This window comes from Zingiber officinale, chromosome 6A, assembly GCF_018446385.1.
Source record: "Zingiber officinale cultivar Zhangliang chromosome 6A, Zo_v1.1, whole genome shotgun sequence".
Lineage (NCBI taxonomy): Eukaryota > Viridiplantae > Streptophyta > Magnoliopsida > Zingiberales > Zingiberaceae > Zingiber > Zingiber officinale.
The window spans coordinates 16,889,904-16,907,641 of NC_055997.1; the positions used below are offsets into that span (position 1 = coordinate 16,889,904).

Below are 17,738 nucleotides of genomic sequence, written 5' to 3' on the forward strand. Positions count from 1 at the left end.
ATCTTTCAAGAACTTCTTTTGTAAACTCATACTTATATTAGATTCAACGTATTAATGTAAACTTAAATAATTATTAAAATATTAAAACTTTCAGATGTGATTATACTAATAAATAATAACGATAATAAAAAGGAAGAAGGAACAACAAGAAAACGAAAGGCGGCTGGGAAGAAACATGGGTGAAAAGAGAGCTCTGATATATATATAAAGAAAATACAGAGTACAATGGAAGGAAAAAAAACAATTAGCTTTTGTTCATTTATCTTTGTCCTAAGATCATAGGATATATATAATGTATATCAAATACTTTGTTAATTGTTCATTAATAAAGAATAGAATTATTTTAATAATTATTAAATTCGAATACTAATTTGATTTTATCTCGATCTAGGCTTTTACCCTCTTCTTCTTGTTTTTTTTTTGTTCTAATCAAACTTGCAAGATCTAAGTTTTTGGTTACCTCATTGCAGCGTGATGTTTTTGGTGGTTGATGGAGATGGATTAAGACATGTTTGGGTGTGCCGTTTAGCATTGAGCATAATGGAGGTTGTTATTCGTGGTTCAGGACGATCTCAACCAAGCTCCAAAAACTTCCATCGAAATATCTGGAGTGGTATCATAATGTGCCCACTCGTCTTCTACTTCTGTACGTCTTGACCTTCAAAGTGGAATTTCACATTAGAGGTCCATTTTTCTTTCACCAAAACTTCATCTCAATTTGTGATTCAGTAACTTCTCTATTAGCAAGATCTCATTTTCTATCTCCGTAACTTTCAGGATTGCTGCACTAAGTGCCTATCAAGGGGCAGGGGCCTAGCTATTTGGGGCCGAGGGATGCGGCCGCCCCTAAAATTTGGGGAAAAAAGTAATATAGTGAAATTTTTTTAAAAAGTATTTAATTATAAAGTCTAAAAACTTTGAAATTTTTTCACAAAATATTCCATTAAAATAAGAATCGAGCATTATTTTTTCCTCTCTACGCAAACCTTTTTTTTATATCTCTCGATATTTTTTCCGTCTCTCTCCTCTTTCGTATTCTTTTTCCTCTTAATTCTCTTTCCTTTTTTCTCTCCCGTAATCTTCATCCTCTCATAATTCTTTTATTATTCTTTTCTTAATCCTAATTTTACCCTTAAATCCTCCATTGCACATTGATATCATTGTTGTCTATGTTGCTATCGCCAACACCACTGTCATTTGTTGACAGTGCTATCGTCGTCGCTTCGCCGACGCTCCATAATAAACACTGTTTGATTGAGGTAAAATTTTATTACTTTATCTCTTTAGATTATAAATTTAAGTATTGGAAAAATATATAGTGTTAATTTTTCATATATTTATATTTTTATTTGCTAGTTAAGTATATCAAATATTTAGATTTTCCATGTATTTAATGTTTGATTTATTATAGGAAGATGATCAATTTTATTGACAATTGTTTGAAAATTTGATCAATTTAATTATATCATTTATTACAACTCATCGTATAATTCACTACTAGAAAATCTATAATTAGTTATAAAATTTAATTTCTGTCACTAATAAGCGATGAAATAAATTATGATATCTAATTTAGAGAGAAAAATTAAATTTCATTATGAATTCCATCTCTATACTTATTTAATCTATTTAATTAGCTACCAAAATTTAATTCCATTACTATTTTGGCAATGGAATAAGTTTTAGTCACTATTTAGCGACTAAATTAAGTTTTCATCACTAATTGACTTTCTAATGATTTTCATTTTCAATTTTTTTTCCCATTGTCTTAAAATCTTCTTCTATGATCGACCATCTCTCTGATCTTTGGCATGCTCCTCTCCTCTCCTCTTCTCTCCGATCTTCGACATTGACATACATCCTGTTAGTATACTCGATCTTCTCCCTTTCCCTTTCCTTTCTTAGCGGCAAGGTCTCACTTACAGTGAGGTCTTACGTTGACCACAGCCTTCCAGTGAGGTGGCGAGGTAAAGCACGACCTCAGTAACGTGTCATGGTCAACTTGAATCCCCTGCAAATTGACTACCCACGCGCACTGTCAAGGGGCCTTCCTCACCATGGATACATCCATTACGCACCTTTTCCGGAGTCCGGATCCTCTGCGCCCGCCTCCCGTGCGCCCTCTGCGCCCGTCGCTACGCGACAAAAAACCCACGCGCTAAGCATGTGCGTTTCTCCGATCAGCAAGAATGCTGATCGGTCAGCAGACTGATTAGCAGGAATGCTGATCGGTCTTGCTGACCGATCAGCATTCCAAGCAAACTTTTTTTAATTTTTTTTTTTAAAAATATTTACTCTTTTTTATTAGGATTAATATGGATCGAAGTATATTGGACTTGTATAATTATTATATGTATTAGAAACGTTTTTATTTATTATTTTATTTTTTTAAAAAAAAATTAAAAAAAGTTTGCTTGGAATGCTGATCGGTCAGCATGACCGATCAGCATTCTTGCTGATCGGAGAAACGTACGTGTTTAGCGTGTGTGTTTTTTGTCGCGTAGCGACGGGCGCAGAAGTCGCACGGGAGGCAGGCGCAGAGGATCCGGTCTCCCTTTTCCGTGTGTTGTCGAAGTCTTGGCCCCGCCACGATATGCCAGATCAAGAATTTACTTCTAATCTCGAGTTTAAAATGTTCTGAAGTACTACTCAGTTTCATAAATTGAAATTTTCTAGGCAGCAATTTTACTCGTTCCGAGCCAAAAGTACGGTTGCCGTTGCGATGACCACTTGCTGAACATTTCCTCCGTCAGTCAAGACAGTGATGAGTCGACCCCGACAGAAAGTAGACCTTTGGACTGAGACTGCGCCTGGAATTCCACAAGTAACAACAAATCGACGAGCACCACTTGTTTCCTGAAGTCGTCGAGGTCAACACAGTTGATCAGAGAGCTCAAACGCAACACAATTTGGTTCTTGTGACTATTCTAAGAATGCGCTAGCTATAGAATTCCACATCGAAGTGCAGATTGACGAGCATAAATGACTCAACAAAGTAGAGCAGAGTTTATCGTCCGGGGAAGCAGCTGGCTTCTTGTCCACTATGAGATGCTTCTGTTATCCTTGTTCCTCTTCCAATGGCTGTTACCGTCTTCTTCCTCCACAAATATAGGTTATAGTGCACTATTTGGGGGTTCGAACTGCTCAAATGTCCCCTACCCTTTTGAAATCAGTAACGAAAACCCAAGCCTTTCCAAGTCCCATCCAGGCCTCCAACTCTGCTGCAACCAAAGCTGCAACAACAGTCTCAAAGTCCTGATCGGGGGCTCCTTCATCGACGTCATGGAGATCTCACTGGAAGAGGGCTACCTGAGCGTGCTCATCGACCACGCCGTAAAGTTTGGCTGCAGTCGCATATCAGATAGATCCCCGAAAGGCAACCTGCTCGACCTTCGGGGCACCCCCTACACCTTCCATACCAGGAACAAGTTCACGGTGCTTGGCTGCGATGCGATGGCTACGGTCAGGGATTCGTTCAGTGGCAACATCGTCAGCGGGTGCGTTGCCTTCTGTGTCAGCTACGCCGATGAGCAACATGGCCAGAGCCACTGCTCCGGCGTCGGGTGCTGCCGGGACGCTATCCCTCCGCGGCTTCAGTACGCCACCGTGGAACTGTCCAGCATCCGGAAATTGACAGAATCTATGGAAAATATAACAATGGTGTCGGGGGGGGGGGGGGGGGGGGGGGGGGTGCAACGAGGCGTTCTTGATGGACGGGAACGACTCATTCATCCCAGTCCTAAATACGAGAAGGCCGATCGTCCTGGATTGGTCCATAGGAAACAAGTCTTGCGAGGATGTGACATCCTCGCCTATTTGCGGCCCGAACGCCTCCTGCTACAACTCGTCGGAAGGATTGGGTTATCGGTGCAAATGCCAAGCCGGCTACGAAGGCAACCCTTATCTACAAGAAGGTTGCCAAGGTAATTATGTAATTCCAACAATAGCCTAAAATCCATTCGAAGGTCATGCTCCAGTGTGATCGCTTCTGTTCACGTCGAATCGTCTTGTGATGGATTTGCAATTTGCAGATATCGACGAATGCAAGGATCATTCGCACAATTGCTCGGGGAAATGCGTTAACATACCCGGGGACTACAATTGTTCTTGTCCACTAGGGACCAAAGGAGATGGTAAAAAAGACGGCGTTGGTTGCAAAAGAGACACTTATATTGAGATTGGTTTAGGTCGTCAATACAAATTCTGAATTACTATTCTTCAGATAAATTCTGCTTAAAGATCTAATCATCTTTCTCTGTTTCAGGAACTTCGTTGGCTCTTCTGGTCATATTACTAACAATGGGCTTCTGGATTTTCTGTGAACTGAAGAAAAGGAAGCAGAGGAAATTAAAGCAGAAGCATTTTCTCCAAAATGGCGGCTTGCTGCTGCGACAGTACGTCTCTGAAAACCAATTCTTCGCTCGCATCTTCACCATCGAGGAACTTGAGCGAGCGACCGATAATTTCAACGAGAAAAACGTCGTCGGTCGCGGCGGATATGGGACTGTCTACAGAGGAACGGTGCTGCCGGATGGCGAGGTGGTGGCCATCAAGAAATCCAAGTTCGTGGACGAGACCCAAATCGAACAGTTCATCAACGAGGTGGTGATCCTCTCCAAAATCACCCACAGGAACGTGGTCAAGCTCCTGGGCTGCTGCTTGGAGACGGGTGTACCGATGTTAGTCTACGAGTTCATATCCAACGGCACGCTCTCGCAGCATCTTCATGAACAGAGAATGCCTACTTCCGGCCGGCTGTCATGGGAAACTCGGTTAAGAATCGCGACGGAAACGGCAGGAGCCCTCGCGTTCTTACACTGCAAGGCCGCCTCCGTTCCGATCGTCCACAGAGACGTGAAGTCGGCCAACATACTCTTGGACGAGAATTGCACGGCGAAGGTGTCGGATTTCGGAGCTTCGAGGCTGATCCCGATGAACCAGACTCATGTGACGACGCTAGTTCAAGGGACGATCGGGTACTTGGATCCGGAATACTTCCAGACATGCCAATTGACGGAGAAGAGCGACGTCTACAGCTTCGGAGTGGTTCTGCTGGAGCTGCTGACGTCTGAAAAACCAGTGTTGTTTTGCAGAATGGGGACGGAGAGGAATCTGGCGTCGCATTTCATGGAGTACATGGCGGAGAAGGGCGGCCGCGTGGGGGTCTTGGAGTTTCTGGATCGGCAGCTAGTGTGGGAGGCCAGGAAGGCGTTGCCTGTGCTGGCGGTGGCGCAGTTGGCCAGGAGATGCCTGAACTTGAATGGGGAAGACAGACCGACGATGACGGAGGTAGCAGTCGAGCTCAGCGCGTTGAGGCGGCTCGCGATGCAGAGCGAGGAGTGGCGTGACCGGCGAATTAGCATGAGTCCGCGGCGGTTGCCTGCTGTGGACGAGTCGATGTTTAACGAGGAAGATCGTCTGCTGCCGTAAAGACATTGCAGAACTACTTTGTTAAATTGCTATCTACAAATGCTATCTGTTAAATGTATAATGTTATATTTTCTAATTCTAGATATTGATTGATAGCGTCTGTGATTTCTAAATGGACCATGGGTGGTTACGGGTCATTATCTTTCCATCAAAATTGGATGCTAACTTTTGTCATCGAAAAAGATATTGGAATCAATCTAGTTCCATTTGATATCGTTGTTTCCATCTCGTAATTTAGTATTTAGAGGTGAAATAACTGGAGTTTGAAAATTCCGGATTTGGATGGTTTTAGAAAAAAATGCAAACTTCAGCGGCTAAATGGAAATTTTCCTGGACGGCTTGTAATGTGTGCCCTCTGTTTTTCTAATAATTAGGTTAATCAGTCCGCAGCTTGTGCGCATAAATAGATTTAAGGAGGTTGCCTCGGTGGGGAGCGACGGCCTTCTGCCCGCGGTTGGAAGGCGGCGAAGGGAAGGTTGGTTATGCCCTACCGCCAAGAGGTATCGTCGACCTTTTCCTTTTCGTTCCTTCATCTTCTCCTTCGATTTCCTCTTTCAATTGCCAGCAATTCGTGCTGGATCACGATCCAGCTGTTGTTTCTTCGTTTTCTGTTTGCTCCTGCGATTGCATCCCTCGATGGACGCGAACGCCTCGGTAGCACTTTGGAATACGGAACTAGGCGTTAGCCCCGATAGATCTGCTTTCGCGCTGAGATCTTAGTGTGGCCTTTCATTATCGTTTCTCGGTTTAATGCTCGATTTTTCATGGTTGTATGATGCCCTTAGGCTTGATTCTATGTAATTTCTGAGTATAGATCTGTCATTGCTGCTGTTATGTTAAGAAATTTTCGATTTTGCTTATGAATTTCCTTATTTCGACCTGAGGTTTTCCAGGGGTTCACAATTGCTTAGCCCTTTGGTTACCAACGGATTGCTGAGTTTTCTAGGTGGTTTCCTGTTGGATTATATCTTTTATGTAGATAGATATGTTCTGGCGATGCAATTGCAACTAATTCTCTAATTCGTTAAAAGAGTCCTGCATTTTTCCCCATTAGTTCCCTTATGACTAGGACGGAATCGCTACAAGTAATAGTTATGAAATTCCTTGGACATGCTTGCAAAAATAACTTGAATTTCATTTTGATGCCAGAAACATTGTTCTAACCCATTAGGGTCAAATTAACAATTTTCTATTTTGGTATTAAATAGGAAATAATCATAATACCAATTACCTTATTTAGTATTTTCATGTTTGTTGTTGAATCAGGCTATAAAAGAAGGCAAATGCCATGTGATCTATCATGTCTGAATTAATAAAAATCTAATTCATATTCTTTGTTTTCAATTTTCCTCTGGGTGAGGTAATTAACTTCTTCAACTTTGTTCTAAGTTCCTGGGTGACATTTCAATTTTGGCATTGGTTCACTTCCTTAGTTCCTTACCACTTGTTCTATCATCAGTACACTCATGCAACATTGCAACATCATGAGCACCACCTCCTCAATCTTAACCAAAGTTGTTGCTCACCATTTCGCACTTGCAATTTCTTCAACCTCACTATCAACAACAATGAATGTAACAACGTTAGTGGTGACGAGGTTGTTGTTGATAAACTTGTAATAGGTTAGAGCCCACCTTCTACATGCCATAATGATCCATGCAATAGTAGTACAATAGGGGACATTAAAGGTGATAAGTGCTGTAGTGAAGTATAACTCTAACATTGAAGTTATTATCAGACCTTGTAACGTTGCTCCTCCTTTTTTTTATCTTATCTTTGATCTCGTTCTTTTTGTCTTTGTCATTTCTTGCATATTTGGAGCCATCATTCTCCACTTTGGTAATTGCTTTAGTGGTTTCTCTCCATAGGTTTAGGGTTCACATTGACTTTAGGATTGGCGGTGGTTTCTGTGCATTTTAAGTTTGAGGATGAATATTATACCGAGAAGCTTTTACCCTTTGAAGATCAGATGAACTTGTCAACTTTAGTCCAGAGCATTGGATTGTCAAAGACTATTTGCTACTTTGATGTTTTTTTTTGTTATCCATGTCAAGTGCTAAATCATTCTTATTTTTTGTATGTCAGGCTGTTTCAATTATGTGGCAAACTAGTAGTTGATCAATGTTTATGTTCCAACTTGCAAAAGAGTGTTAGTGTTAATAATTATACGTGTTAACTTAAAGATATAGGTCTAGTATCTCATCAAATGATAACTACTAGTTGGTGTTTAAATCATTGTATTTGAATGTAATCGTCTCTTTAGATGAGAACTGTACAATTTTGTCCCTGCCATCTTATTACATGAGAGAAAATTATAATTGGATTTATATGCATTGTCCTGCTTGGATATCCTTGCAAACACGGTTCTTTGGCATTCCACATCATGGTTGTCATTTTCATGGACTCTATCTTGCTGTAAAACAATATGTACCTTATATTTTTCACTCCACATCAATTCGTAATTCATGATGGCATTTAAGCACTTCAATATTTGAAACAGAACTAATCTGATGGACTGTGAAGGTTTCATACAAGGTCATGAAGATCTCTGTCTGAACAAGACATGGAGCAATATATTGTGTGTTATTAATGTAATCTGGTAATACCAGACATTTCAGTTGGTCAAAAACTCTATGATTCAATAAAAACAATGTTGGCCTAGTTTAACTTTGTGACTGTTTTTTATGACTTGATTTTTGGTCTCTAAATGGAGCTTATGTATCTTCAGCAACACCTATATAGGTTATTTGATATATGTAAATTGATCTAGCTGATAAAACTTGCAAATCTGGAGAGATCATATCCATAAACTGATGAGTTCATACAATAACCATCCTATTGTCTTGTTTATCTCGACAAAATATAGTTAGGAAGACATGGGTGTATTTTGTGATTCTATTAACTTGTGCAGTTACTAACAATTGCTTGAGAAATTGTATCAATCTTTTTTAGATTTTGCAGATTTATGCTCCCGTGGGTTTCAAATTTGCAGTTCATACATGGAGCAAGATCATTCTTGGAGGCCTTTCTCTCTTTTCCAAGTCTTCTTATTCCAGGAAGCTCTTTGTTGGCGGTTCATTGCTCTTGGAAATTTCCTCCTTGTCTCTTTTGTCAACTATACTTGAGGCAAGCTACTGTTCCATCACCACAAGGACCAGACCATATGCAGCTTTCTTCTATAGTTAGTGTTTCATCAACAATCTTTTACAAGGAAAAAATCAACTTGTTTATGCTGTACTTTATGAGTTCTCAGTTTCAGTTTGCTCTGATACAGGTCTTCGTTAGCCGTGTCTACCTGCACATCATCATAAATTCAGGCTCTTCTGCTCTTGAGGTTGAAGGAATATTCAGTATATATTGCTTTTGTCCTTTCTTGCACCATCAACTTCAAGTTTTATCTTTATTATGATTTAATAAGGTTGAATTAGATACTTTCAGTTTCCTTCCATCCATACTTAAGCATTCCACATGCTTTTCGTACAGCCAAAATGATTTATTAATAGTTGATTGCAACTTTGTTTAAGGTTCAAGGCATTCAAGAAATTAGTTAACTGATTGCTGAAACGTAATACTTCTGTGTATGGCCATCAAGATGATCTAGCATCTATCACATTTCAAATCATAGTGGATCTTTCCTGAAGCTTGTCAAAGTTTGATAGCATACATAAAAGAGTTCTTTTGTTGAAGCATTAGTTTTGTTTTGGTTCTATCGTGTTGTTGGAGATTCTACGGAAATTCAGCTCCAACAACGATGGAAAGGTCAGTCGAATAGCATTTAGTGCTGTTTTGACATGCAATGTTGAGACATGATGATCAATTAATTGTTATAGGTACAAACTAATTAAAGAAGTTGGAGATGGAACTTTTGGAAGTGTTTGGCGTGCACTTAATAAACTGACTGGACAAATTGTATGTTATTTCTCTTTACTGTTTATCTATATCTATCAAATGCTATAGCCGTAGTATTTTTTTGTCATCTTTTTCATGTTAGTAAGGTGGTTTTGTAGGTTGCAATTAAGAAAATGAAGAGGAAATATTACTCATGGGATGAGTGTATGAATCTTCGAGAAGTTAAAGTAAACCATATTTTTTCTGCATTTTGTAACTCATTTATCTTCTTTTTTATATTTGGTATACTAAAGAAGGTTATAACATTGTTTTTTTTTCAGTCTTTGCGGCGCATGAACCATCCAAATATTGTCAAGCTTAAGGAGGTTATAAGAGAGAATGATATTTTGTACTTCGTGTTTGAATACATGGTATAACAATTCATATTTTCTTACAGTTTATTTCTATAATAGTCTCAGATATTTAAGAACTTGCAATCTGTATAGGAATTCAACCTTTTCCAAATTATGAAAGACAGAGGCAAGGGTTTCTCGGAGGCAGAAATTCGTAATTGGTCTTTTCAGATATTTCAAGCCCTTTCTTACATGCATCATCGTGGCTATTTTCACCGAGACCTTAAGCCTGGTATTGCCTATTGTGATTATATAATTGCTGAGTGGTGTATACATCTTGAAAATTACTGGACACATTTGGTTTGATTAGTGAATTAGCTAAAATGATACATGGTTGTAGTAGTCAGAAAAAAACTTGATATTTAACATTGTTCTCTCTTAAGATCAAGATTTATACTTAAATCGGACGTACTGCATGATCAGAAGCTACAACTACTAGTCATGTTTGTGGTCAAAATAGATATGTTGATAACCTATGTTACTAGCGGTGATAACTGAAGTTTAGTCAGGAAAACTTTATAATGAAATGACATATCAACTCAGCAAAGCATATAACAAGCTAGTGAGAAAAAAAGAGAGTTTTTTTTAGTAAACGGTCAAGTGTGGCATGGAAGTGTTGCACAGGTACAAGGGAAGGTGAAGAGTCTGAGTACCAGAAGTAATTATTAAAAGCTTTGTTAGAAAAAATTCTTCAAGGCCACAGTATATAATAGTTAGATGTTAGCTTCCAGAGGCATAACAAGAAATTCTTGTTGGGAAAAGACAATTTTTTTGGTTAAAACAATTTCATAATCAATGGAAGGATTATAGGCTGTGGAACTTGTTAGTAACTACTTGGGAACCCTAGTAAGAACCTGTTTGCTAGAAAGACCATTGGTCATCTTTGTCCAAATATTTCCCAGTTGGTTTATTTCCAACTTGGTTCGTGAAGCTGTTCTTTAGTGTCCTTCATGGTACTTATTCTTAAATGTTATTGTTTCTTAAGAAATTTAATTTAGAAGTTGGAATTTTGTGAATGAGAGTTCTCGATCTGAATATTGATCCTCTTATGCCCTTGAAAGTCCATTTACGATATTGTTAGGTTTATGAAAGCCATTTAGCTCATCTTTTTATTCTGAGATATAAAAACAGGAGAAGGCGATAGGGAAACTTTATGTCATTCTATTAGAAATCATAGGTCATTCTTATGTTCGTAAAAGTCGCAATACTAATTTATTTCCAGAGTTAAAACTGTGGCCACATTGATATAGCTTGTGACAGCTTGTATTGAATAGTTCACCCCCAAGTCTGATTAATGATATGCTTTTGAAACTTTTTGAAGGTCAGTGTAAATACTTTTCTCAGTTGTCATACATTGAACACATAAAACCATGCTTTGTTTGATCTGTTCACATCCTTTTCATCAATCTATCTATCACTTAAAGCTGTGAATGCCTGCTAAGGAATTTGTTGTTTTCACTAATCACTGGAACTTGAACTTGACTTGTTTGGAAATTGATTCATGAATGAAAATATGAAATCATGGATATTCATGTTGTTTCTGCAATTTCTTCAAATATTTGTGTTGCTTAAAAGTATTCCTAATGTAGGCATATATTTTTGAGGCAATTCTTATTTTAAACATTGTTTGCTGCAATATTCAGAGAACTTATTGGTCACAAAGGACATCATAAAGATAGCAGATTTTGGCCTTGCTCGAGAAGTTTGTTCACAACCACCTTACACTGAATATGTTTCTACTCGCTGGTAAACTTCTTATCCCTTTTATCATTAAATTGTAGTAGTTTTACATATTCTGACTTTCCTATCCATGAATGTGCTAGGTACCGGGCACCTGAAGTCTTGTTGCAGTCATCCATGTATGATGCCTCAGTAGGTAAGTCATTAATCAATGACAAACTTGTCAGTCTAAAGCTATGTTTATGGGATTAGTTATATTTGCCGCATTTCTCTTGGTTTAGATATGTGGGCAATGGGTGCTATCATGGCAGAACTATTTACTCTAAGGCCACTTTTTCCCGGTGCAAGGTAATCATGATGATTCACTTATGTAATTCATTTGAAAAAGCTAAAACTGTGGCTTTCTATTTAGTTTATTATCTTGTTTAGTTTGTTTTACAATTGGCAAGGATTTTTGTATAAACTAAACTTAAATGATAAACTGCAAAGTTGTGTGCTGTTCACTGATTAGATTTCATAAAAATTAATAAATGCAAAAATAATTACATCCTTAAAGACAATTTGCTAGACTAAAAAATTAACTCACTGATCAGGTTGCTTTACTCACAAGGAAAATTTTCTGCTTTTATGATTATTTCTACTGGGATATTCTTTGAGCATTAAATCTCATTCAGAATTGTGGTTTTTGATAAACCTTTTAATATATGTTGAGAAAACTCAGGGTGAACTATGACTAGCCTTTTGTTTCTAGATTCAAAGTTTTGCCTACACTATTATTATAGAATGAATTTATATTCCAATTTAATTTCATTTTAGTTTTCATGAAGTGCTTGACCAGCGAGGCAATCCCCAGGATTAGCCGATTAGGATACAGCAGAACTATAATTGAAGTGTTAACTCCACTTGGTTATTCTTTTAATGTGTTCAATTTTCCTACTCATTTCTTTCTTGTGTATTATTTCTTTCCCCCTTCTGTTTTACAGTGAAGTGGACGAGATCTACAAGATCTGCAGTGTGATTGGTAGTCCAAATGAAAATTCTTGGGCTGAAGGGTTGCAGCTTGCAGATGTGATGAAATATCAGTTTCCTGCGGTAATTTGTTTGCAAAGTTGTATCCACAAATGCTGGTGACTTGCATAGCGTCAGTTAGCTCTTGTTTGTTATACAAGCTGGATTCTACAGTGGAAATTTACTGATAATATGTTCTATCTGAGATATTATCTACTAGTGCACCAGTCATCCTGTCCTGTAATTTATTTTCTACTGAAATGAGTGTACTGTGGCATTTTTTTCCAGAACCAAAAGATTTTTTTTTTCATGCATCAGTCAGAAATTATTTTCTTGGATTTTGAGACCTGATGTCCTTGTTGAGCCCACCATTAAGCATTCCTCTAAACTTGTAGCCACCCAACTCATTCTCCGTGAGTATTAATTGTTAAAGGTATGTTGAACAAGTGAATATAAACCTCATCAAACCAGCTCTATGAATAATTGGAAGTGGGAAGGGGAAGGAGAGATGCATTGAGTTGATTATCACATGCAATTTTTTGCTTTATAACTGGTGACTTGAAAAGTGAAGTAAATGAATGTTGATGGAAAGATTGGGATTAAAAATGTAGGAAGGTATTCTGGATGTTACTCTTCTTGTTTGGTAACTTTTCATGGAGAGTAGGTATTCTATTAGTTAATTTAATTGTCTTGGATATTTTGGTTTTGAGGACTTTTGCATGCTTATTATTTGGTCATTTGGTTTCACTTTACACATTTTTTCCTTTCTCATGTGCGCATTTGCGCATAACAACTCCATTGATCCAGACATGTAGACAAATGCTCATTTCTCCCCCATTCCATTCCTATTTCTGGTACACTTTTTTTACTAAATGTGATTGCTTGAAAAAAGTTTCTTTTTTAATGCCCATCATAACATTTTAAGAGGTGTCATGGTTTCTTAGGTTGGTAAAAAAACAAATGCAAATTCTTTTGTTCTCAAAGATTTTAGTTGTGTCTGAATGCATGTTAAAATTCATTGTAGATATTACAAGCGTGAAAGTCATCAGTTCTTAGGGACAAGCCTCTCTGTTCTTATTTGCTTCTATTTCATTGGATTACTTATTGCTTAGGTTGTGCTGGTTGCTGCAGACTTTTTTCTTCAAGAGTTTCTATCTACCAATTTCTAGTGTCACAAAGGCTTATATCATCATGGTGTTGCTATATCTCATGTATTGTTGTGTAATATAATATACCATCAATGTGAACCATAACTTTGTTTCTTGCACAAACTTTATTAAAAAGGTTGTTTTTCCTGTTCCGGCAGTGTTCTGGTGTCCATCTATCGTCACTAATTCCATCAGCCAGTGAAGAGGCAGTCAATCTAATTTCAGTAAGCTTTGTTGACTTTATCTGGATGTTTTTACAAGATACAAATATATTCTTTATGCCGTATTAGCTGAATCATTTTGTTCCATTAGTAAGTTTTATGTGCTATTAATGTTACATGTAGGCACTTTGTTCCTGGGATCCATGCCAGAGACCAAAAGCTGCTGAAACTCTTCAGCATCCCTTCTTTCAAGTGAGCATCTCCTTCCTTTAGAATTGTGTTTGCACATAAATTTATGCTGGTTTTGAACGTGAGCAGGTGCTAATACTATCATTATTGTTGCAGTCTTGCTTTCATATCCATCCACCTCTTCATTCTAGGGAGGGAAGATTATCTCACACGCCTCCTGGTTCGTGTTAATTATTTTGCATCCTTATTCCCATGCTTTCAGTATCACAACATTCTCAAACTTCTCAAACTCTATTTTGTTCCAGTTGGGATTAAGGGAGCTATGGAGCAGCATAGTAGTAGAAGAAATTCAGCTGGATCTCTTTCTGTTACAAGATCAGCTAATAATGTTGTGCTAACAAAGGCGAATTCTCCTCTGAGAGCTGGTATTTTCTTATGTAGTTTGACATTGAGCATCCCATAAAATAGGAACATCAGATTTAAAAGATGAAAATTAATATTGCACAATTGAACTTGTGAAATCCCATTAAATTTCTGAATTTTAGTTTGTTAACTCAGTAGACTTGATCATTACTTCACTCTATGTGGTAGATCTTCATCACCTATATCACTACCTGCAATTTAGGAATTCAATCAAACATGGCCCTGAATTTGTTACTAAGATGGAAAATCTATTCCAGTGTTGATTAATGAAGCTGAAAATCTCTGAAACTCAACATCAGACTTCTGTTGGAAAGGAACCCATTAGTCATTATTGAAGTTACAAAGGCACAGCTCATAAACTGTTGATTGAGATATCAAAATCTTTGCAATTGATTTGCAAGTTTAACTAAGATGATCACAATGATAATTGGATAACAATCCTAACATTTTTAGTTTCTGTTATATTCATAGGTAGAAACCAACTGAAATTTATGCTGTATGAAAATATGATTAGTCTGACTACAAAATGTGGGGAAAAAAAAAGACTAGTATAAACTTCCATCTAGAGCTAAATTTTATCTTCCTTTGCTTTTTATAGGTGCTCAGAGGAAACTGGAAATGGATAAACAGGTGAGCTACTTGCAGATTTTCTTGGTGGCTTCTTTGTATTCTACCTTTTTTTTTTCTTCTCATTTATATGCTATTATTGTTCACTGCAACTAGGAACTCGAAAAAAGAGAGAAATCTGTGAAGGACAACCTGAAACAATCTCGCTATAAACCACCTGCAAGAAACGTTCCAGGCAAATAATACTTTCTGAGCCTGCCATTTCACTATGATTTTCTGCTTCTTTTTTTAGCATTCTTTGATCGTCCATCTGTCTTCATGCAGCATACTCAGGCCACAGCACTCGTAAGGTGGCCGATTCACGAGAGAAGATGTGTGCTGAAACAGCGGACAAACTGGCACGGATGTCGGTGAGCTCTGGCACACAGCTGAAGAGCACAAGACTGCCCCCGCCACCACCTCCTATGAAAGCCGGTGGTTGGCACGGCCGAACGGATTTTCTCGCTCGATCACACGAGATTCCTTCGGCCAAAAGGTACTCGAGGAAAGTCATGGGCTGAGATTCCTGCGCCCTTGGCGCATGCTGGCCTCAGGGTCGACGACTTGCAAGCTTCCAGTAAAAATAAATATATCTCGACTGCTAATCTGTATATTCCTTGCCCGTTTGATCGAGTTGCTTCTGGTTAATCTGCTTGGAAATTAACACAATGAAATCTGTGAACGTTTGCTAGTTTTGCCTGGTATTTTGCTGAGAAAGTGTTTTAGGGTGAATGTGGGTTGGCTAGGCCAATTGTATTAGATTCAATCTTTATTATTGAATTTCTAAGTCAATGGTATTTTAAATGACATATTTAATGTAATACAGAAAAAAACAATTATGAATTTAAATGATACCTTTTCAATATAAAAACTTTCTTCCTAGAGCAATTGCTCAATGACTTATGATAATATTAACTAACTAAACAAATTAGGGAGAATAATTTGCATTCCTAATGGAGATTACAGTTTGGTAGCTTATTACAAGTCAAATCTTGCTCTGTATGGTTCCCCAAAATTATTCTACTATCCTCCCGGTGCACAATATTACTTCAAGTTCAACAACAACAAATATACCATCAATGATTAACCACAATGACTGTTTTATATGGCCGGTGGTCGCTAACCTACTTCGCCATCCTACCACACTGCTGCCTGTGCATAACTAGTTCCCCAGCCGACCAAGTCAATGTCTTCGTCCATCCATCTACTAAACTCATAATTAAGATCATAATTAAGACCACTAATCTCATTGCTTGACATCATCATTAGGTCGAATAGTTGCTCCTCGCCGCCGAGCTCAAAGTGTTGCAGATCGAGATGATCAGGAGGAGCGTCGACTCGCGGGCTCAAGTCTTTTTGATTGTTCATCTTCAGGTTGAGGTCGTCAATAGACATTGATCTTCTGCTCAAGTGTGTATTCCAGTGGTTCTTGATCTCGTTGTCCGTTCGTCCGGGCAATCTTCTAGCAATCAACGACCATCTAGAAAGAGAATTGATCATTATTTTTTTAATATATATATATATATATATATATATATATATATATATATATATATATATATATATATATATAAAAGGAATGAATCCGGTAAAAAAATAAAAATCCAATCGTAGATCAATCATTTGTATCGGCTCCCATCTTTTCGTATCACGCGTAGTTGTCGCTATTGAAGACAACAACGAGTCACGCGGCATAGTTCCGTTGGATCAGTACGGCTAAAAATTTTCCTTAATAAAATAATATAAAATCGACAAAAATAAAATTTATATCTATTTTAAAAAAAAAACAATTTGGGCCCGACTGACCTGTTGCCGAGAAGGTTATGAAGTCGAATGATAAGATCCTCTTCCTCTTCGGTGATGTTCCCTCTCTTGATGCCCGGCCTCAAATAGTTCAACCACCTCAACCGGCAGCTCTTCCCACATCTCTTCAGCCCTACACATAACGAAGAAGTAGAAGAAGATAATGATGATGCTAAACTTGATTAATTAGCAAAAATGGAAATTAATTAAGGTTAATTAATTAATCACGTACCGGCTTCGGCAGGAAGGGTTCTCCAGTTCTTTTCGCCATGGCACTGGACGTACTCCGCCAGCTTGCGATCCTCCTCCGCAGTCCACGTTCCTCTGTTCACCACCATGCTCACCACTCCTTTCTTCTTCCTCCTGCTCTTCCCCTCCCTCTCCTCCTTCCTCTTCCCCGTCTTCATTAAACGTGGATGTACCTTCTGCCCGCAGGCAGCAGCAGTCTTGCAGTTGCTCATATATAACGTAGCAGAGACAAGTGTACTGTTGCACGGGGCCATATATATCCATATATATCCCTTGCCACCCATGTGCATGCATGACGGAGACTATTCTTATACCACTACGTACTCTGCAGTAAACCCTGCAGTAGTCTCTATCTACTGCCCAAAGAAAAAGAGAGAAGAATAAGAAGAAAGGTTGGTGAGATTTGCTGGACGAATCGCTTTGATCACTGATCGAGAATAATTAATTCATGGGTGTGGTTTGGCTTTTCTAATAAAGTGTGGCCCTCTGCAGCTTTTTTTTGCATCCAGGCATTTGTTTTTTCCTTGTTTTTTTAAAATAAAAATAAAATTAAAATTAAATAGTGACGATGCAGATTTACGTATTGCTCGTGAACTGAGAACGTCATGTATAAGAATAAGTTAGGTGAAGCGCACAAAGCAGAGTTAGTTGGGGAATAAGTTAGTTTTAGTCTTTTTTTTTTATTTATGTATTTTAATTTTTTTAGAAAATACATTTTTATTAAAACAAAGAGTGACGTCAAATAAAAATAAAATAGTGACTTAAAAGATAGTGGAATAAAAACAAAATGAAAAAGCAGA

At 38.0% G+C, this 17,738-nt stretch overlaps 2 protein-coding genes and 1 pseudogene across 2 annotated transcripts; 2 read left to right on the plus strand and 1 right to left on the minus strand.

The window, feature by feature from the left end:
- The first annotated feature begins 2,834 nt into the window (after positions 1–2,834).
- On the plus strand, positions 2,835–5,530 carry LOC121995954 (annotated as a pseudogene).
- Positions 5,531–5,773: 243 nt separating this feature from the next.
- Positions 5,774–15,695, plus strand: LOC121995952 (cyclin-dependent kinase F-4-like). Its single transcript, XM_042549737.1, has 19 exons — positions 5,774–5,930; positions 8,392–8,611; positions 8,705–8,764; positions 8,955–9,189; positions 9,261–9,339; positions 9,438–9,506; positions 9,600–9,689; positions 9,765–9,903; positions 11,315–11,417; positions 11,495–11,547; positions 11,633–11,699; positions 12,335–12,443; positions 13,666–13,731; positions 13,852–13,920; positions 14,014–14,077; positions 14,163–14,282; positions 14,879–14,910; positions 15,004–15,082; positions 15,172–15,695. Exons 4-19 carry the CDS (start codon positions 9,182–9,184, stop codon positions 15,405–15,407), a joined length of 1,383 nt encoding a protein of 460 aa, XP_042405671.1. The 5' UTR covers positions 5,774–5,930; positions 8,392–8,611; positions 8,705–8,764; positions 8,955–9,181; the 3' UTR covers positions 15,408–15,695.
- A 27-nt stretch (positions 15,696–15,722) lies between these two features.
- Positions 15,723–17,204, minus strand: LOC121995953 (transcription factor MYB3-like). Its single transcript, XM_042549738.1, has 3 exons — positions 16,922–17,204; positions 16,693–16,822; positions 15,723–16,366 (listed from the first exon to the last, which is right to left on the minus strand). Exons 1-3 carry the CDS (start codon positions 17,190–17,192, stop codon positions 16,024–16,026), a joined length of 744 nt encoding a protein of 247 aa, XP_042405672.1. The 5' UTR covers positions 17,193–17,204; the 3' UTR covers positions 15,723–16,023.
- Between the last annotated feature and the right edge of the window lie 534 nt (positions 17,205–17,738).